At 43.5% G+C, this 21,951-nt stretch overlaps 1 protein-coding gene across 5 annotated transcripts in view; it reads left to right on the top strand.

The window, feature by feature from the left end:
- Positions 1-21,951, top strand: part of PHACTR1 (phosphatase and actin regulator 1) — a 311,643-nt gene that overhangs the window by 280,172 nt on the left and 9,520 nt on the right. For all 5 annotated transcript variants that reach the window (XM_064443598.1, XM_064443601.1, XM_064443599.1 and 2 more), the window contains 2 exons: positions 9,336-9,391; positions 14,340-14,401. In XM_064443598.1, coding sequence (XP_064299668.1) covers positions 9,336-9,391; positions 14,340-14,401 — 118 coding nt within the window. The remainder of the gene's footprint in view (positions 1-9,335; positions 9,392-14,339; positions 14,402-21,951) is intronic.

Raw genomic sequence — 21,951 nt, forward strand, 5'->3', positions numbered from 1 at the left:
GCAGTATCATTCGTTTGCCTTTCTTCATGCTGGCACTGGTAAAATGGTCTATTACAAACTAACTCAGTCAGGGGATATACATAATTCCTCTCACTCTGTTCTTTGACTGGTCTGTAGGTGCTGCAGTAGCAGAGGCGACTTTTTCAATTTGGCTATATAAATGTTGAGCTTGCCGTCCGCAACTGGTGAGGCTCCCCACCCAAGTTTCCTTCGTTAAAACCAACAGGTTTTTGTGTTTTGGGCTGAGATTTGCCATGATGGTCACAGATTATTTGGACTGCCAACCAAAACTATTTTGTTTACATGTTTTACATGTCCGTGGATTGATATTTTGGGATTACAGTTGTGTTAGTGAATATTTGAATAAGAAGATAGGGTGCTGTTGCTTTTTTTAATTAGACAAATTGCATACTGACAGAAGTGTAAGATACCTGCTAATGAACAGGCTGTGTGCATACGGTTGCTGTGGTCCACATATAATCACCATGTAATCACTGTGGTCCACAGAGGCCCATCAGGAGGTCTGGTCTTCACGCTAGCTAAATATAGGGAAGATGGTTCCTCCATTATGTGCTTCAGCCCTTAACCCTTCATCAGAGGCAGCAGCTGCCTCTCAGCATAGGCAAAATTTGAGTTTGTGGCAGCAGATTTCTCAGAAGAGGATCCTTAGAGGAGAGGGGTGGTGGGAAAGATCAGTGGGGTTTTAGAGGGTTGTAGGAGGTTTGGGGAGTAGGGCTGCGCTCCCGTTGTCATCCCTCAGCCTCCCACCATGGTTTCTTCCCCAGCCCTACAGATGTTCTTCCCGCCTAAAGCGTTGCTTGCTCTCTCCATCCTGAGGCTGCCACACATGCACAGGAATAACTGCTTTATCCCTATATCAAACCATGCTCAACCATGCAAGCGTCCCTGAGCACCAGGAGCCAGGGCGGGGGGACATGCCAAGAGGGAAGGCAGCTCTGCTATTCTGGCTCTTGCTTGGAGACGGCTCTGCTTCTGAGCGTAACAATTATGGTAAGAAACAGCCATGTGACGGAGACTAGAGGGATACCCCAAAAATGTTTAATCCAAGTTGCCAGAAACACCAGGGGGTGGTGTCACAACTCCAGTCACAGCTGGCTTGGTTGGGGTGACAGAGAGCTGAAGGAGTCTGGGTCCTTGCCTCAGGTCTGTTGTTTGGCAGAAGCGTCCATAGGATAGTACAGGAAGCCCTTCAGCAGCAGAAGATTGGGGACATCTTTGCAAATATATTAATGGTGATCTGGTCTCCTGCAGATCTTTGAAATACAAGGTTACACCTCAAAACTGAATAAGGGAAGAAGATGGCAGGAGAAGCCTCCAGAGACTAGTGTTTGGAGGAAAAAAATATTGTATTTAACCAGATAAAGTAACTTACTATGAAAAGTAAAGCAAATAATGTTTCTAAAGTGCATCTAGCTAGATGCTAGTGCATCTAGCATCTAGATCTTTCCTTCAAAAATGCATCTTTGAAGACTTGTTGCTGTAAGTAAGTTTGTTCACAGACACAAAACCACATTACTATAGAGAGAAGAGATTTTGAAACAAACCCGACACAGTAATGCCTATAGCTAGCAAATATATCTGTTGAGCTCAGGCTGATTTTCGTCGTGCCATTTTATTCAAGTCATTCACGGATTGACCTTGAACTGTGAAGTATGATCTCTTCAGCTTTGTAAAATCAGCTTTTGGTTCAATATTATTACCTTTGGAGAAGCGAGTGTCTTCTCACAGTGCTCTACAGACAACGGAAGGACAATCACTAACATTTTAGAACATTTTTTTATTACAATGGGTCCTAACATCCATCTGTTTTTTCTGGCGTGCATTAGATTTTCAACCAGCATTTAGTACGTTTTCCCTCTGGATTTCTAGTACTCAGAAATATCCCATTTTTATTGTTCCAAAAATATATTCTTGAATTAGATACATAGTAAATTATCTTCTCTAAAAAAGATTGTTTCCTACTGTAGTTGTCGGATATTTTGTTCTTGGGATTAGGGATAAGAGATTTGAGAATTAATGCTGCAAAGCTCATTTGGTGTAACTATCTTAATTCCGCCATGCCCTTTTTTTAAAATCATTTAAACTTGCATGATTATATTTTATGTGAACAGCCAGCATTTGGCTAAAAGGTTTGATGTTAATGAAGTAGTACAGTAATGAAACAGAGGAGGCTCCATTTTAGAGCTTGAGGTGTGAGACATGAGCTTGTGTGATCTTATCAGTAGGCATTTTGCAGTTAGTATTATTGAAAAGGGGGCCGAAATCTTAATTTGTGTGTCTAGCACTACTTGGCTTTATCTGTGGAAAAGAATAAGAAATTAAGTAATTCCCTGGGAAAATGCAGGTGTCTGCATTGTGATACTGTGGCCTAATGAAAGATTGATGACTTGGGTATGTCATTATTCACACTGTGCTACTCAGAGTCATAAGACTATCTAGTCATTCATTATTTCTTTTTAACAAAATACAGAGTTCGTGGCCCAAGATGATTCTGCTTTGTTTGGGTATTTTGAAGAAATACGTTCTGTATATGATAGGCAAGATTTTAACTCTATGAAGACGTAATTAATTGTAAAAATCTACACTTTTATTATGATTCTCTTCCCCCGGGAGACCTAGTCTGGGCAGCCTGTTCTTTCTTGGGGAGCTTGTAACTTTCCCAAGAGTAAATCAAAATCATAATAAATCAATCCCTCAGTCAGCTGAAACAGGAGAGAGCTATGTTTGAGCCATGAGTCAAGAACGGATTCACATGGGCTAAAGAATGAGAAAACAAATTGGTCAGGTTTAGAGTTTTAAACAAAGGGACAGCTTGGTTATATCTTTCACTATCCACAGATGCTTGTGCAAGCAGAAAATTTGCTGATTAGTTTTCCTAAAAACCCTCACTGCAATCTAGGCTAGGCAGCGCTTTAAAGTTTATATTGAAGCTGTTTCTCAACACAAAACCAAGTCTGGGATAAGCATAATTTTGGGGGTTAGTAAAAGACCGCTTAGAGCCTAAATTAAAATCTGAATAATTTTAGTTGAAAATCTGATTTTTCTGCAGAGCCTAGCTGGATACATGACTGCAGATGTGCTGTTTGGTTGGTTCACGTGCCAGACTGCTCTGTATTTCTCACGGTGCACTAGGAAGAACTGCTGAGCAAAAGCATTGCCTCCCTCCTCCAGGACGTGGGACCATTGTAGCTATCATGGACCAGGTGGTCCAGTCCAGGGAACAAACTGGGATGCTGAGGCAGCAGAAGTACCTTGCCAGTAAGGCACCATCAGAAAGTACTTAGATCTTCAGCTGATAGTTAATCAATTTATATTTTCACCAAAAGCAAGCACTTCCTCCCAAAATTGTCTAAATAATTTTAATCTAAACTCTGTCTCAGTGGCACTTCACCCATCTTCCCAGGGATGAACAGGAGTCTTTGCCCACTTTGGTCTGCTCTAGTGATTGCCACAGGCTTCTTTCTCACTGTAGAAGTACCACCATCTCCCAGGGGCTGAACATTTAAAATCACCAGGGAAGTGGAGAGCAGTCATTACATGGTAACTGAATCATGGCAAACCCTCCTTATGGTTTTATTGCCTTAATTGCTCAGGAAAAGGAGTTATAAGGCGTGTTACCATGACTGATACGGGAGACTTGTCACACAGGAAAGAGAGCTTAAAGGAAGAGATAATGTATCCTACAAATTAGCCAACATCTTAATGGATTCTAGTACAGGAATTTTAATGGTGTAAAACTTTTACATTTGCTTCTTTGGGTAGGGTTTTTCTATTTAATTTGCCTTCAGTTTATTCACTCATTGATAAAACTACATTTAATCCCATTCTATGAATCCTGTTAGGAGTGAGATAGTTCTCTGCAGACTCTAAAATCTGGCTGGCATATCTGGGCTGATACTTCAGAGAAAGTGAACCTCCAGGGTTACAAATATTTTTTGCTCATCATGCAGTGACATAAGGAAAGGTGGGGAGTTCATTCCTGCCCTCTGCTAACAGATAACTTTCAGAAGCAGATGCAAAATTTTCTTCTCCTCCATTTTTCTCTTCCCATTTTCTGTACTTGGCATGGCAGTGCAAAGCGCCCCTGGTAGCCTATACTTCATCAATACTGCTTTGCTATCAGCATTATTATTGGGAAAGGCAAGCTAAATTAAGCAACAGTAAGACTCTCTACTCCCATTGAATTTTCCTCATGTCAGATTATGTAGCTGATGTAAATCAGCACAGCTCTGCTGGCTTCAGTTGTGCTCATTTATGCCAACTAAAGAGCAATGTGGCAAGTAGCTCTTTGCAGCAGCTGGCTTCTCACATACCCAGCTCAGATTTACTCCCCTCTTGGAGCAATCTCTGGGGTGGTATCAACCACCCAGTTGCAACTGAGCAAAATGATTTGCATCTACACAATAAATTCAGAAGTTGCTCCAGAGGTTATGCCCCACTGTGCTCAGAAGTTATTTTACATCAGGGTGACCTATGTCATCAGGAAGAGCTGCATGAGCATCACTGGGCTCCGAGATGTTTTGGTGATGTTCTGGACACCTCGCCACACTGCTGCATGCCTGTTGTGACCACCCATGACCTCTTTGCCCATCAGTCCTGCTCTTGGGTCACACACACCAGCTGTCACCATTCAAGCACTGGAGAGCTGCTGGGTTCTGCCTCTTGCGTCTGCAAGCACTCAGAGTTAACAAGACTGGCAAGTATATGGGCCGTTATTTTCTAGCAAGCCCTGTACTATATCCAGCCATTATACTTACAGATGACCCAGTACTAAGCTCTTAGATTTTCTTGCCCTCTAGGCAGAGGCAAGGATGAATTCCTGATATCCCAGAAAACACACATTCAGTGCTGTCCTGTTCACACGACAATGAGCTGGATGGCATTAACCAGCTCTTTCTCGGAGCTCATCCACAACAAAACAGGAGACTAAGGAGAGAAAGCCTATGACTTCTAGTAGGAGACAGCCAAGGCAGCCAGGAGCATTTTGCTTCAGAGGTGCTACCAGACACAAGAGCTGCAGGAATCTGACCCTCAGCCCCACAACTAGTTGGCTGCTGTCCTGATAACCCTCTGGGTATGACCACACGGCAGAGCAGGGTAAGCATCACTGTGTGGGTTCTTAATTTAAGTGTTCTGTATTGCCTGGGGAGATGTAGAGCCAGTTTTTCCTTTTATTGTTCCTGCAGGACACTGCCGCGCTGAGCAGAAACTTCCCACTCTGAGTTCTCAGTTTGCTGGGCAGGCTCCAAACAGTAGCATCCATCAGCAAAAATGCTGCCTCCTTTTCCTCTGGCTCCCTGAAGAGATTATACCCCCACCAGCCAATATTTGGAGTCTACAGCAACTGATTTTGCGCAATTGCCTCTCCTGCCCTAAAACTCCTACTTATCCACCATGACATGCCCAGCCCAGAGCAAATTCAAACAAACAAAAAAACCACCATACAACATCCTTATGAAGAGCTGCTCAGCTCTTGCTGTATAGTTCTACAATAAGGAGTATGGTGCATTTTGATCATGCAGGGAATTAATTCAGAAAGCTGGTTTGCTGTCAAGTTCATCTTTGCAAATCTGAGCAAACTGCTTTATTTTTCACTTACCATCTCATTTGGATATTATTTTTTCAGTGAAATCATAGCAAAGCTTTTTTAATGTCAGCATAAATCTTAGGAAGGTTTTTTTTTGTAGTAAAACCTTTGTCAGTGTATTTGCAAAACCACTGTTATCAATATTGCAAAAACATATGAAGCATAAAACAGGCAACACATTGCAAAGCACAAATTACAAAAAAGCAAACTCTCATGTCCCCTTGAATGCCTGAAGCTTATTGCAAAACTGCATGGATGGCACAGTGAAGGTCAAGCATGTTCACACAACAAGTTTGAGATACAGAAAGTGCTGTTAAAGGTTGTTACTTTCTAAGGCCTGTCTTGCCTTTTCCTTGGTTAGGCACCTATGCTCATACAGCTCCATGAAGCAGCCAGAGTTGCCTTTCTGATCAACAGCAGCACCACACATCACACTCGATTGTTACAGTTTTCATAAACAGATCTGTTCCTTGCTGTTGCACCAGGCTCCTTCCTCACCTCCGTTTTCTCCTGTTTATTCTGATCATGCTGCTAATGAGGCACTTGTTTCCTGACCTCTGGCCTCTTGACAGCCTCATGCAGCCCCTGTGATGTTAAATGAAATCAGGCACAGCAGCAGCCCAGCAATCAAACCACTGAAATCAATCTCTGCTATCTAGGTGGGCTTCATTAGTATTTTTTTTATTCTGGGCAGCACAGGAGGGAAGGTAGAAGAGGGGAAGTGTCACACCTGGTGTTTGCCAAGATCAGAGTGGCACACTGGAGATGGATACTGAAATTTGGTGTGAAAAAAACTGTATCTTTGTGGCCATGGTAACAAAGCAATAGCTGCTTACGTTTCTTGATTTACAGGATCAGTAACTAGTGTCAAGATCTTAAAAAATGGTAACATTAACATCTGGCTTAACATCTGGCAAACCTAGAAGTTAAGAGGCAAGAGAGTATTAAAATGAAGCTGTTCTGAGGAGCTGGTGGAGTTGTTTGTAACACCCAAAGATAGTTTGGGGGCAGAAGTCACTGTAGCAGCAAGAGAAGAAATAAAATGAAAGAGCAAGAGACCAAGAAAGGAGATAATTGGGAGAGCTTGGAGGGGAAGGGGCTGGGTTTGTTTGAGGAGCTCATCAAGGAAGGACTCACAATGAGGGAGCAGGAGCAGGCTCGGTCAGTCCAAAAGGATGATGGAAGTGGGGATGTAACAGCAGTTCGTGGAGTTACAAGCAGACACTGGTACTGGAGGCCAGGAACCTCCACAGCTTCTATTCATTACCTTCTTCATCCTCCAGCTGTGCTTCACTGCTTGCACTGCAAAGACCCATCGTGAACTTTGTCTTTTCCTATGGCCTACATCTTGCTATTAAAAATTCTTGGGTTTGTAAGTGTCCAGAAGCAATCGACAACCCATGAATGCGGATAGCTTCAGACCTCCAGACTGAATCTATCAAAAGTGTCATGGCTTTTTCTGAAGCACTTGAAAATGGTGGTCATCATTTAGGCAGGAGCACTCTGCAGCTTGAAAAGGCTGGGTAATGGGATCTATAAAATAATTTTACTCTTGATGGGGAACACAGATATTCTTGGCTGGCTTTCACTAGGGGCCCTGCTAGGCAGCATGGGGAAGAATCCCACAGTCTGTGAGTCTCTGAGCAGCGCAGGAGTAGAGGGTGCATACAGTACCAAGGGCATACTTGGGAGGAAATGTCTGTCCTCTTGTGTGGAAGGAAAGGCACAGTGAAGTGAAAGCTTTGTTTAAATGCATCTACTTCCTGCCAGGTACCCCAGTAAACACATGGAAGGCTTGGTCCTTTTTGTACATCACCAATGTAGATAAATTAAACTTCTGCCTTTTGTTAGAAACGCACCAGTGTGAGCTGTTCTTGACAGAACTGTTTGCTGAGTCCTTCAATCCCTGTTTTCTTGAAAAGGGTGGACCTTTTCAGGAGCATTCTCTTCAGACTAATTTCTCCTTTTACTTGTTGTAGGATGTTTGTTTCTATAGAAGCAGCTACACACTAGGTGGCTGGAGTCCATCCTTAACATCCCTCTCATGCATCCTCTCGAAAAGCATCATGGTACAGTGGATTAAAAACATTGTATAACTAAATTTGTGCAGACACACATGGTGGAGCTAAGAGTGGCAACTTTTTTTTCTCTTTGATTCTTATGTGCTGCTAGGAATAAACTAGTTTTAATTGCTTCATAGTCCTAAAGTGAAGTCTCCCATTAGCAACAGCTACTGTATCTTAAAGATGGTAATAGGAAACACTTCAATACCACTTTCTGTCTTCAAAGTATTTTGCAGACATTCTTTACCTCTGAATTAAGGATGAGTTTCTGTCCCTTTCAACACTTTTCCGATGAGGCAAATGTTCAATCTGCCATGGAAAGGAGATAAATTTAATGACTCCAAATTCTGCACTGGAATAGGGTCATGTTCTGCTGTTTTGTTTTTGTGGTGTAAGGTGGCCCCAAAGGACATACGGCTGGTATCACCTCTGCAGATCTTCAGGCTATATGAAGTTAGATGCCTATAGTGCTTCTGTCTTCATACAGCTAGTGTAGGGCATGGGCTCCTACCCACCCCATGCGTTTCAGCCCCGTGCACCATGCACGATGTGAGGGGCAGGTGTGAGCTCCTGGCTCTGGAGAAGGCTGGGGGATGTGTGTGCATCTCTGAGCAGTGGCTTAGCCCCTGTGTTGCCATGAGGCATTATCAGACATCCCTCATCCAGCCTCACAGAGATAGCCCCGTGTCGGTGAGCTGCTGTGCCACAGGCAGGGGAAGCATTCATTGCAGGAGATGAAGCCGTGCAGCCGGCATTCATACCATACTTCCTATCAGTACCCGGTACCACACGGGGGAACTGATGAGCCAACTGGTGGAGACTGGGGCCCCCAAGTTGGGAATGTCTCGGAATGACCACGTCTGAAGAAGGAGGAGGCTTTATCCTGTCATTGGTATCGTTGACAAAACTCCCATTGACTTGGAGGAGAGTATGAGGAGGCCCAACAGTGTTGACTTCTGATGTCATCTCGCTGTTTTACTTTGTTTTCTAAAGACCCCTTTGTGCTTCTCTCCCTTGCTTTGTATGCTAAATATTCAGGCCATTTCTGTGCTCGGGGTCCCCATTTGTAATTAGATTGCATTTGTTGTGACCCTGTTACGTACAGGTTGACTAGAAAGTCACACTGATCCTTTGATGTAAGTTTTAGTAAAAGCCACAAGAGGAGGAGGAGGGAAGCAAGGGTGCGGAGGAGGGCTGCTATTGTTCTGCCCTCGGCACTGCCAAATCATCCCTTGTTTTTTCTGCAGACTGGCTGTGTGTTCAAACACTGCTTGAACAAACGGGGCGCAGTCAGGAGGCTGGCGAGAGGGTTAGCTGGGTCTTAGCTAGAAATACTTGTGTGAGTCAGGAAGCAGGCATGGGAGGAAGGCAATTAAGTGGAGACATCTGTGTAGCTTAGTTTTCAGCAGCTCTGCCTGGGGTAGGGGTGGGAGAGTCATGCCTAAGATGACATAACGTATTTTGTCTTTCACGAGTTGAAAACAGAGGAAACTGCGAAAGCAAAGCATGGTCTGTGTCACGCATGGTCCGGGCGTACCAAGTACATAATGGAGCAGTGTCAGTGCTTTCTGCTCTGCCTTTCACACCCCAAAATAACTCTTCAAGACAGAGAGCTGAGGAGAATGTGATATGGTCCAAAAACTGATCTTGGACTTTTTTCGCAGACGACTGAGCCAGAGACCGACTGCTGAAGAATTGGAGCAGAGGAACATACTGAAACGTAAGTCCTGATACTGTGACATTTAACCTGAAGCAAGCTAGTTTGGGTTAGTTTAGATGTATGTTGGGTGTTTTTTAGAAAACATCAACTATTCTGTACATGCATCGTGAGTAATAAAGTGCATCAGAAATGCAAATAAGCGTGCAAGTCTGGAGCAACATCTAGAACTGCAGAAACAATTATTTAAAATCAGAGTTAGTAAATTCACAAAAGTGAACAACGGGGGAAAAATCCCCAGATGTTGACACTCTCTTGCAACTCCTGTTCCAAAGAGAGGGTCAGTCATTCTGAAAAGCCTTTATGTGGCTCTTACATGGACGACCATCTCATTATAAGTTAGTAAAGACATTATGGCATGGCTTAATTAGTTTCCCTAAAAATCTTTGCAGCAATCTAGGCTAGGTGGAGCCTTTATTCAATTACAAAAAGAAACCAATGTGACTCGGGATTATTTCCCTGAACTGTTCCCCTGAAACTCTTCAAGTCAGCCAAAAAACTTGCTGGTAGATCCTCAGAACATTAAAGGATGTTTTAAAGGGACAAAAGACCATGTAGAGAGCCTGGTCGGAGTTAAGTTAGTAGATATGTTGCCACCAGCTTCAAGGGAAGCAGGACTGAATCTAGCATGAATCTCGTAATCTCATGAATGAATAGGAAAAAGAAAAGACAGTTTCTTTACTCACGTTGAAGTGGTTTGAATATAAATTTTTTTTAAAAAAAAGCTGTTTATCTAATTGTTACTTTGGAAACAGAAAACAAAAGAAACAAGTTCTTCCCTTTTAAAGGTAGTAAATCCATCATTCTAGGGAAATTTAAAAAAATTACTACAAAAAAAAGTATTCCTAAATGGTACCTTAAAATACCATCAGTCTCCTTAGGTAGCTCTGTAATTTACTTTCTCTTGTTGTTCAAATAGCTGCATTGTACAGAATCATTAAAATGTGGTAGCAGAAGATTAATTATCTGAAAATTAGTAGAATTGATTGATTAAATACTTCAAAATCAAATTCCTAGCAAGTTAATGATAGTGTTAACGCTCAGCAGGGTTTTTTCATCTGTTCATATTATTACACATGGCAGACAAAGAGAAAGAGAGAGACACCACTGTCAGTGCAAAGAGGAGAAAAGACCGGAAAGCAGAGCAGCGTGGGCAAGCCCAAGGCTGCCAGAAAAGCCATTTGTTTGGGGCCAGCCCCCTTTTGGTAGCTGTGCTCCTACCGTCTGCTCCTAACTCCTGTGCCTGGCAGCTGGAGAAAGTCAGGGGCAGAAACTGGGGAAACAGGTGGCACGTCCAGGTGTGATTGTCTCATGGGGATGGGGTAGCGCAACAGCTGGAGGAGGGGAAACCTGCAACGTGACTGATGCCAGGCTCGGGCGAGCAGGGATAGAGGCCAGTTTTCTGGTTAGCTCTTGTTATTATCCCGAGACTTGCCACCAGCATGACCCAACATGTGTCATGCACCACCTGGCACTGGTGAGGGTGGCTGGGGGGAGGTGGGGGTCTCTGGCAGCTGCTTTGGCAGCAGTGTTCGAACTGGCATCAGCAGAGAGGCAGCATCTCCAACACTGGGTGCCTTGCAGAGGTTCCTAAAGGTCACGTTGCCAAGCACAGCAGTCACGTAGCGACCTGAAGATGTCTTACATTTCAGAGGAATTCTCCCGAGTCACATTGATTTCCTTTTGAATTGAATAAAGGCTCTTAAATAACAGGGATGTGTTTGAAAATATTACCCTGAACCCAGAACTATATTGTATTTCCTAAATGGAATTTTTTTAACTTGGTTCCTAAGCACAGATCTGCCCCAAAACATGTGTGTCTTGGTAGACAAACGAGTTCATAATTACAGGAAAAAGTAATGTGGTATTTCCAAGGCATCTCAACTTTTGGTGAAACACAGTAGGAAAGGAACAAACAATTAAAATAGTTATATAATTAAAAAAAAAAAAGAGAGCATAAAAATGCTTCACTCATAAGCAAGTAAATATAAATAGTGTTTTGTTTGTACAGCATCACTTAGTGTCCTTTCCCTAGACTTCTGTGAAGAAGAATTATAACAAATGTAATGGAGCCTAGAGAAAAAGAGACATAGGAAGCAATAATGAGAAGAGTGTAAATTCTCTGCATAAGCAGGTCAAGCTATTTGCAAAAGCCTGGTTCTTAGCACACACACCTACAAAAAAAAAAAAAATAATAGAAAACACAGCAAGCTCCCAGGTGGAGTAAATAGGATTTCCTCTGCAGTTAAAGCTGAAATCTCCTTGATGCAAATGTCATGTCTGGTCCCATGACGTTCCTGATACATGTGTAACCACATTATTGCCCGTTCTGATGGGAAGAAATGAGGCAAAATGCAGTTGGACATCCAGTCTTAATGCATGAAGTGATCACTTTGTAGCTCCGTGCTACTGCAATAATTACGAGATGGTCAGCTTCATTGAATTGCAAGGGCAAAGCGCCCATTGCACAAGTTCCAGTGTACTTGTGGGTACCAACAGTAAGATTACAGCAGCCACAGCAAAGAAACTGAGAACATGGACACCGGTGCTTGAAGGGTCCTTCACTGAAGTATATACAATTCACTGGCTCTTATTTAAGTCAAAGGCACGTAGTGAGAGGAGTCCAGACCTGCAGGGTTAGTGTGAAGACTAAAGAACACTTTTCGCAGTTAAGCTTGCTGGCCAAGTTTATGAGGAAGGATGCCCGGATCCCCCCCACACACCATCCCCATGCCACTTCTCAGAGTACTTCAGTTGTCAGCCCGGCACATTTGGGCTTGCACAAATACCTCACAGAAGTGAGGGTTAGGTAGGTTCTGAGGCTCTCAGGCTGTACTGGGGGACATTTCACACTGGCACAGAAATCAGGCCTGAAAATCACACACACACAGAGAGGTCTAGAGAAACAGCATCTCCTGAACACATAAGAGAAAATAAAGCAACAGTTTTGTAGCTTTGTAAGATTGGCATGCCTTTATTAGCTTCAAAGAAACAGCTAAAACAGCCATTTTCTGGTTTCAGAGGAGAATGTATTCCTAATTCCTGGCTTTTACCCAACCAAGGTCTTCAGCCTGCCTGGCTGCCCCCGAAGTGGGTGGCTGGGCTGAGAAGGGAGGAGAAAGGGAAGACATGGTGCGCCAAGTACAAAAATGAATGGCCATAACTAAGTTTTATACATAACTTCTTGGCTGCTTGCAGTTCTACCCTGACTCTGTGCAGGCTCTGTTTAGCGCTGTGTCTCTCTGGCTTAATCTTACAAGGATTTATTAGTGGCTCTGCTTCCGAGAGTAGGCATTTGCAGGACCAGCTCCTCCAAATTTGAGACACAAAGAGAAGAACGAAATTGCTAGAAGAGAATCCAGCCCAGCAGGGACAGGAACCATTGAAAGAGGAAAAATATATTTATCAGTGTATGTATTCCAGTTATTATTTAAAAAGCCATTTGTGACTCCCTGCTGTCTTCTGTTCTTTTTATTCCAGTATCATTTTCCTTCCTCCTGAAAATACAAGGAGTATTTTTGATAAAATGATATTTAAAGATCAGAAACATATTGTAAAACATCATAACATTGACTGGCTCTTTGTCCACTTCGGTAGAGATTTCCCAGACCGGCTGGAGCCAGTGAGCAGTTGTGATAGACCTGTCAGCTCTATTGTCCTGAGCAGCAAGAAACCTGGCTTCCAGCCCAGCCCTCCTCACCTGCTCAGAGACTTCTGTGGTCTCTGAACCTTAAGTCTTATTTATATGTGGGGAAAGCTCCAATTTTGAATGCATTGGTTTGAAACGCTGCATCTCCTCCATTGTGGGCAGGCTTCCATTGGGTTAGGATTATATTTTTTTTGGCTTGTCCCAGTTGGTTAGTGGGAGTGCTGACCTGTGCTCTCCTGGCTAAAGAGGTTACGGCTGGCAGTTTGTTACTGCTGCTCTGTCAGGGGTGCCTCCTTCTCCCACAGGATCAGCAGAGAGGAACATGGGATTCCCCATTGGGTTTAATTCAGTCCAAGGTTGGAGAATTTAAATCAATCCACCTATCCCAAACTGGCCTTTGAGGTCCTTAATCTCCCCTGCAGATAGTTATTCCTGGCTGAGTGAAAACAAAATCACACCAGGGGCACACCTGTTATGCGTGGGCATGATTGGAGTAGGGAGCAATTCAGCCATTAACAAAGCAGTGGAAATGGATCCTAACTGACTGAGGAGCCGCCTACCTAGAAACCTGGGCTTTTAGTGACTTTTAGTAAAGTACAGTGGAAAGACATGCATGACAGCCTGCTCCTAAGTCGAAGAAAGGTTAGTACAGTCAAATGTTATCGTCCTCTGGAGGAAAAATGGTTGAGGCTTCCCCTAGTAAGTACTTGTAACGTGACCTTTTGGCTTAATGTTGAAAGTGAATTGCCCTAGGATGTGCTTTTATGCTCCAGTGTGATGCTGTGAAGGCTCATGATGGAAGGACATTCTGCTCAGGTCATGGGGAGTTGCAGATTTTGCCTGTCACCCCTGTTCTGAATTTTTTTTTCCATTCTCCAAAGAGAGGCTGCAGAGAAATTATTCTGTAGGTGGGGAAAAAAAAATGCAAGTGTTTCTTTTCCAACCATTGACCTTGCAGCCTCGCAGAATCTGACCGTGTCATAGCTAAGCCCCCTGAGGCCACCAGGCCTGTAGGCAGGGAGATGACGGTTTCTGAAGAGCTGGCTTGCTGCCTGGCCCTTCTAGAAAGTGACACATATGAAGAGGTGTCAACACAGGGAAGGAAGGAGGCTGTAGATGTTTTGTGAAGTGTGTGAAGAAGTGCAGTAGTTACCAGTCGAGGAAGTTCACCAGCCCCAGAGGGACATGCTGCGCACAAGAGAGGTCCTGAAACATTAATATGCTGATGGAGAAGTTTATTTTGTTGCATAGTGGGCATTCCTGATGAGTCCACAGCCTGAGATCCTTGTAAATCTTTTACAGCCCGGAATGAGCAAGAGGAGCAGGAGGAAAAACGGGAGATAAAGAGAAGATTAACACGTAAGGTGAGAAGTAACTTTGATCCTATTGTGGCACTACTGTAACTTTTTCCCTGCTGCACAAGTTGTTTGCCCTTTTCCTTTTCCCCAGCACCATTTTCAAAAGTAGAGTGTGAAACAAGTCTTAAAAGAAATCTTTAAAATAAATCACCTATGTTATAGGGTTTAAGTCCACAGACAGTGAAGGGAAGCGCTTTGCAGGCTATTGTTGGTAACATTTTGAAACTGGACAAAAGATCTAGTCTTTATAACAGAAGGAGCTTTGAACAGTGAAGGACACAGAGCCTAGCGTTGGTCTAACCCTGCTCCCTGTATGTGTAATGGCTTCTGCAGCCATTACAAAGAGAGAGCACATTACAACACTGCTGATTGATTGCATTTGAGGATTCCACATAAAAAAGCATTAAACTGGGAAATAATTTTTTCTGGAAAAGGAGATTGTCATTTTCATTTGAGGCATTTAAACTAAATAGAGACAAGCATTCACAAAATGGCGTATAGTGCAAAAAACAATCTCGTATTGGCAGAGAAGGATGAACAAAACAGCATAGTTTCGGTTTCCTCCCATTTGAAAGTCATTTACTCTTAAAACTGAAGAATGGTCACTTCAGATACACACATTCTGTTCCGCAGCTGGTGTAAATGTCTACAGATGCCCCAATATGCATAGCCAACAATCTATCCTGTTATAAACTTTATTTCACCACTGACATATTTCCTGTCTCCAGAGGTGGAGAAAGCCCCCTTAAAAACTTCACACACTTGCAAAGCACCACCAACCCCTTCCCATTTTTAGGTGGCTTAGTCTTTTTGACCTATGGGATCACAAACTTTCAGGGTATAAATAATGACAAGGAAAGGGCCCTAAATACACATGCAAAGGGTACATTCAGAGAGTGGGATTGTTTTATTTTATTGGTTAAAAATCTCACACCTTATTCTCAGCTCATGTTATTTGAATGGCAGCAGAGTTCTCCATCACCAATGGGGGGACACTGCTGTTGTCTGCACAAGCTAAGAATGTGGCCCAGAGAGCTATAATTTAAAAAAAAAAAACCAAAAAACCTAAATTCCTAACAACAATAGCAGGGATGGTCTCACATCCCCTCATAGCACTGCCTGAAAAAAAAGATCCTAACTGCATTGCAGATGTTTCATAGGACTTAGATGCTGCGCAAAGGCTAGAAATACTGTTTTACCAGGCTTTCGCTTTCCCTGTACATTGGAGGGTAAACACGTACAGGAATCCAGTGTAACTCTTGATGCCATTTGATGGACGCTGTAATAGACAAAAAACAAAGCTACCCATACCCAATCTGCTGCCTAAGAAGTGGAGGCTTGCGAACCCAGCCGGCATTGTCACTGTGCAGTTCCCGTCCTCCGCTGTTTTGTGGGAAAGGTACAAAGCACATGAATTGTCTGTTGCCGGCAGAGGCCACAGCTACTTGCTGAACTAAAACGCCCAGGCTGCTAAGCATTGCAGCAGTGTCTGCTCCCTGAAACCTCAGCAATCTTCTATGAGATTTCCTTCTTTGCCTCGGTTGCACTTTTAAGTAGGAACAATGGTGAGAGCAGCATCAGTCTGAGCCACTGGCAGCTGGCTCTTCAATGTTCATACTCCCATTCCCAGTCACATTCCTTTCAGCCTTTTTTTGCGTCTTGCCTAGTAAAGATTTTTCTCCCACACATTTATGAGGTTGGTAGCAACAGGGTTTAACATTGTTTGATTTTGATCATCTTTTCAAACTGTTGTAAATCATTCTGGTGACACACTGTAATTTTAATGAAAGAACCACAGGCCTGGTCTAAAAACAAATTTTGTTCTCACCTACCAAACATATTGTTATAAAAGCTTAGAAACCACTAGAGGAAAGAAGTGAATGAAGTGTGCAAGTGGATAGATAACAACTAAAACTGCTAACCACCTTGTGGATCCTGCAAAAATTGTTGTTATTCCCCAGCCCTGTCTTTCATGAGCGTGTCCCACATGTGTCGTTGTGTCTACAGCAGAGTAGCAGGCTCCTTTTGTCAATTTGTACTGAAGTCTTATTACCAAAGGATTTTAAACCTCAGATCAAGCAGAAGTTTAATTGAGCATGGCAAGTGTTTTGCCCAGTGGACCTTTCTCTTTGCGCTGAGGTTTAATGCACACACATGCCTACAGGCTAAATTCAACATAAGCAAAGTATGCCACGTTGCCTCCTTGTAACCACGTGTAGCTGGTAATAAGGGAGGGGGGTTCTGCAGAAGTTGCTGAAAAGACTTTTGACCTTGCACTATAGAAATTACTACTGTCCGCAAAATTTTTGGTGGCATTATTCCAACTCCAAGGGAACAACCCGCTTCATCCATTAAAAAGCTGTTCTTAAAACTCCTTCAGCACTGACATTTTGTTAGAGTATTATGATGATAAGTTGTAACATGACATGCTGTAATAAGTAAGATTACCTTGCTAGGTCTAGATGCCTTATTAAAGTCAGCAATAAATACCCAGTTGAATTCATCATCTGGACAGGCAATTTCTAAAAAAAAAAAAATTTTAAAAAAATCAGGTGACCTATAGCAAGCTGCCCCTTTAAGCACTTTCCATCTTCTCAGACTCATCTAACTCCAAATTAACTGGGGATAAGGAATAGCTGCCATTCAAAGAGCAAACAGGAGGCAAATGCTGCTTGGTACAGTTTCTCTGTAGCTACTGTCCCTCCTACCCGAGGAAGGAGAGGTGAAGTATATTTGCCTGTCACCTGAGATGCCCACGGATGGGTTCTGCCCATCCAACCACCCTGTGCTCCCTCTCCCTGCCCCTCGGGGCCCACCGAGCAACTTTCTTTGAGTGGAGGGACATGTGGATTAGGAGGGGATTTCTCTGAGCACTGGTCTTGGCCCACAAGGAATATTAAGGTGCAAAGGCCCTCTGGGAAAAGTGTAGCAGGCGGGTGCCCTCCATGAGGAGATCTGGGCCCCTAGGAATTGCTACTAAGAATTTATCCTCTGAACTGTGCTGAATTTGGCTGGACACCAAGGCAATTAACACAAGCCTGAACTCCCCCTGAGGATTTCCATTAGAGAGGGAGAGTCATAGCCTGGATTAACAGAACACGTTACAAATCACTTGCAAAGAGGAATAAAATTTCTCTTTTCCTACCTTCTCTCGTCTCAAATAGCATCATGGTCCCTGTTCCCCAGAGCCGTTTACTGCCTCCTGTTCCCCAGTGTCGGTAGCTAATTTTAGCCGAGTTCTAGCTCCAAAACTAAAAAATCTCATAGTAGTAATAACAACAACCAAAGTGATGAGGTATGCCTTTTTCTTAAAAGCCATGCAATAATCTGAAATATTTGCTACCATTAAATTCCTGCTCCGGTACAACTTCAACTCTCTGTTCACTGGAGAGCAAGCTGGTGCCTCACTGGGAAATGTCTTGCTGTTCAATCTTTTCTTTAATTGACCTCCACTGGCTTGCATCAGCACAGGCTGTTCAAAATAATGAACTCTTGAGAGAGGTGGGACTCATCAGAGGGGGTGAAAGGAAGGCGGGGGGAAAAAAGGTCAGAGAAGGAAAAAGGTTAGTGGCTAATTTGGATAAACTGTGTTTATAGTCAGAGGGAAAGGTCTTTGGGGCATTTTCATCACATCCTGCTCCTGTATCTTACTGCAAAAAGGTGGGGAACGAAGGAGAGAGGGGGGTTGTATGTGCTGCTAGTTAGGATCTGTAATTTTTCACCTTGGTTTCTTCCCTAAATAACAACCATAACATTTTAATGAGGTAACAAAGCAGGCAACGAAGTGACAAAAAAATGAGCTTCACTGTGACTAAAGAAGAGCGAACTCAGCTTTTCACAATTGACTAAATCCCAAGACCAGACTGGCAAGAGTGCGTCCCCCTCCGCTTTACCTGGTGGTGGTGCTTGGGTTTGCTTCATTTCAAGCCAAGAACAAAAGGGTTTGTGTTAAACCTTCCCTTGAAAATTGCCTTAGTATCGAAACTTGAAACGTGCCCATTTTTATCTCCAGTGATCCAGAATATACAGAGGAAACCTTGACCTCCCGTGACAAGACATGGGAAGTCCTGTCCTCATTTACGCTGCTTTTGCATTCATACAAATCCATTTACTTAAAAAGGGTTTTTTGCCCTAGTCCACACTCAAATAATGAGGTCCTGCTCCCTCGGCTCACAAATCTTCACAAATAGATACATAGTTGGACTCGATGATCTTAGAGGTCTTTTCCAACCTTAATGATTCTATGATTCTATACGCCCAGGATGTATACCCAGAAAAAGTCCAGGCATATACATCCTTCTGACATTAACAGAATTAACTAAACACGGGTCCAGCTCAGTGAGTAAGATCCCTTTCTCCCACGTTGAACACCACTGCGTTGTGCAGGCAACTGCATCGTGTCCTTGACTGTGTCCTTTTACTGTAAGTTTCCAACATGCCCTATTGTTTCTGCCTGGTAGAAGAAGCAGAGCTCGTTCTCAGGTGTAGCATTAAGCAATTTTGACCCAAGAGACTGCGCTCACAGGTCTGAAAATAAACTCCAGGGTGAGATCTCTGGGGAGCTGCGCCCTTATCGTGAACAGACATTGCAGTGATACCTACGGTGGAGCCACTTAGAGTCTGTTAGCAAAGCTGTTTTCCCCACTATCTAAGAGTTAAGGGTGCTCTGGGTAGCCCAGACATACTAAGAGGCCCTCATGCTTAGCAGCTCACAGAAAATCTTAGCAATGGTATGAGAAAGAGGCAGGGCAGTTTGTTAACTGTTCAAATAATGTAGCTTTAATTAATTGCTTTTAGAAAACCACTCAGTGTGGTTGTCTCTCCGTTTAGTATGATTAGATAAGCACTTTGGTTTAATATACTGAATATTTTGTGAGTGTATTTGTATGCGTAAATATATGTAGGTTTATGCATATACATGCACTGTGGTATAAGTTGTGGATTTCAGGACTCTCTTTCACAGTCCGGGCACTGGCACAAAATTCAATGCATCTTTTTCCTGTTCATAGCTGTGCCCCGGGCCTCCTGGGTCACCCTGAGCTGGGTACTCTGTCTCTGTGCTTCACTTGCTCCAACTGCTCTGTGGGGATGGAGACACTGCCCACCACCTGATGGGGTGTATAAGGACCTGAAATTGCACTGGTTGTAGGTTTCTGAAACAAAGGCAGCGCAGCTAAAAATAATACACAGCAATAGTTGGATGAATTTAGAGGAAGAGAAGAAGCAGCTTTTAGTCTCTCTTACGTCCAGGCGTCACCTAAGAATGAAAAATGCACATCTCACCCTTATCTTTGAAATTTGGGGTGTAGCCATAATATTATTTCAGCATAAAGATATTCTATTCCCATAGTCAGGGCTTAGATTCTAAATGATTGGAAGCAAAATTCTGCTGTGCTGTCTGAGTAGTAATGCATCAGCACTAACAAACCTGCAGCTCCTAGGACTAGGGCCGCTAGAAAAACCTAGCAATTTGAAATCACATTCAAGATGAGTTGTAGGTCAGAGAGAAGCCTCACTCATAGCGTAACTGTGATTATACTCCAAGCAAGGTATAGCGGTTTAGTTTGCTTGCTTTTGTTCAAAGCCTGTCTATTAACTGCAGCGTGTATTTGGCTTGCAGGTGACTTAGGCAGAGGTATCAGGGCTGCAGGCTGAAGAGGCAATTCTCTTCTGCTAGAGTGAAAAAATAACATTTTAAAATCTATGCATGTTTCAATCTACTCTACAGAAAAGCCCTCTGGCTTTTCTGACATGGTACTCCAGCTCACAGATAGGTTTGTCCTGTTGTCTGTGAAAAGAAAAGGTGCTGTATATGCATACTGTATCTGCATTTTGTTTTCTTAGAAAAGGTCCCCAAAACCTGTAGTCTGGGTTCAGAAAGTCACACTTCTTTCTAACCTCACTGCATATGCGCTTTTTGGCTGACCTGAGTCTGGCTGGCCTGAACACGGGTATATAAAATGGGGCTTTTCTTGGGAAACTCTTGGAAGAAATAAGCGGAAGCTTATAAATGTTGCGTGACAAAACACGTGCAGCTCACCCCAGGAAACTTCATGCCTCCCATAGAAGAAGGTGGGCGTGAGAAAACTGTCTGGTTTTAAGATTTTTGCCATATCCAGAAGTTTTAGAGTTGCTCTTTTTCAAACCTCCAAGGAGCTGACTGATGCCAGCTGTCCTAGGCAAGGGCGTTACCTGGCAGTGCAGAGTTGTGCTCCCGGTTACCCCTTCTTTGCAGGATTTCTCTCCCTTCAGTGTGTGCCAAATGGCTGGGCTGCAGCCAGGAGGCGTAGGACATGATCCCTGTCCCTGAGCATCTCACAGGTGGGGCATTAGTGCAGCTCTGCAGACCCTCTACGTGAGGTGTTTGAGCCCAGTTCATGAGTGCATGCTCAGGGCTGTCCGTGCAAGGAGAGCAGCCCCACTGCCACCTCCAGTTGCAAGCATCTTTTCTGAAAAGGGGAGAGAGGCAACCACCCTTGCCAAGAACAAGCACACAAGGATTTAAGTCCAGAGGCAGGATGGGGTGGAGGAGCTATCTTGCATCAGCACCCAAATGCTGGAGAAAGGTGGGATTTCAAGCATGTGCTTCTCTCTCTTGTAGTCTCGCAAATTTTTCACCCTCCACTTAGCATCCTGGCTGTTTTGAATCTTAATTCTCCCTGGAAGATGAAATGCAGGGACCTGAGATACTTGTTTTTGGGAGGAAGGTGGAATTGCGTGTCAGGATCCAGGAGCCTAACTACCTTTGCAGAATAGTGTCTTTAGCATCTCATGAATAGTTAGACCTTTCCCTATTCACAAGGGTGAAGTATTGCAAAACACCTATTTCTAGGGAGTGGGAACAGCATGATACACTGTCTAGCTAATTGTTAGCAGCATATTATTTTTTCTGATATATCCTGATTACAAACATTCCACTCTAACAGCGAAACTTTTGCAGCTAACGTACAGCCACGTGCACGCATATATGTAGCACCTTCTTCAGAAACACTTGTGTAATTGCTTTTGACATTAGCCACCATGCTGTGCTTCCAGTGAGAACTGATCCCTGAAAGCCAACGCCTGTCCCTAGCCACGTAACTGGCTGTACGCTACGTGGACTACCAGCACACTACTGTTTCTAATTGGAGAGGGGAGTTTTGGCTGTGGCTGCCTATTCTGCTGTGGAATTTGAAAAAAATGCTTTGGAACAATGAAGATGCTTTCTTGACATGATACAATCCACCCTTGCAATTTTTTTTCTTGGCCTGTAGTATGCAGTGTAAACTGTTAAATACACTGTGGCACAAAATTGAGCTGCAGCATACAGCGAAAAGTTCAACGAGCAATAGTCATCATCAGCCTGCCTGCCTTTTCTGGAGGTAAGGACAAGTCAGCAGAATATCAGAATGGTAAGGAAAGTTGTTTGTCACCTTTTGCACATAATTCAGGGCAGGATCCACTCGGTGGCTTTGCCTGACTCTTCTCAGGGTGGGGAGTGTACAGCCTGTGCAGATAGTCTTAAAGTTGTGTTGTGGTCTTCGTCTCTTCCTTGAGACATCAGTGCACTAGGAGAC

The sequence above is a fragment of the Phalacrocorax carbo genome, chromosome 2 (assembly GCF_963921805.1).
Source record: "Phalacrocorax carbo chromosome 2, bPhaCar2.1, whole genome shotgun sequence".
Classification (NCBI taxonomy): Eukaryota; Metazoa; Chordata; class Aves; order Suliformes; family Phalacrocoracidae; genus Phalacrocorax; species Phalacrocorax carbo.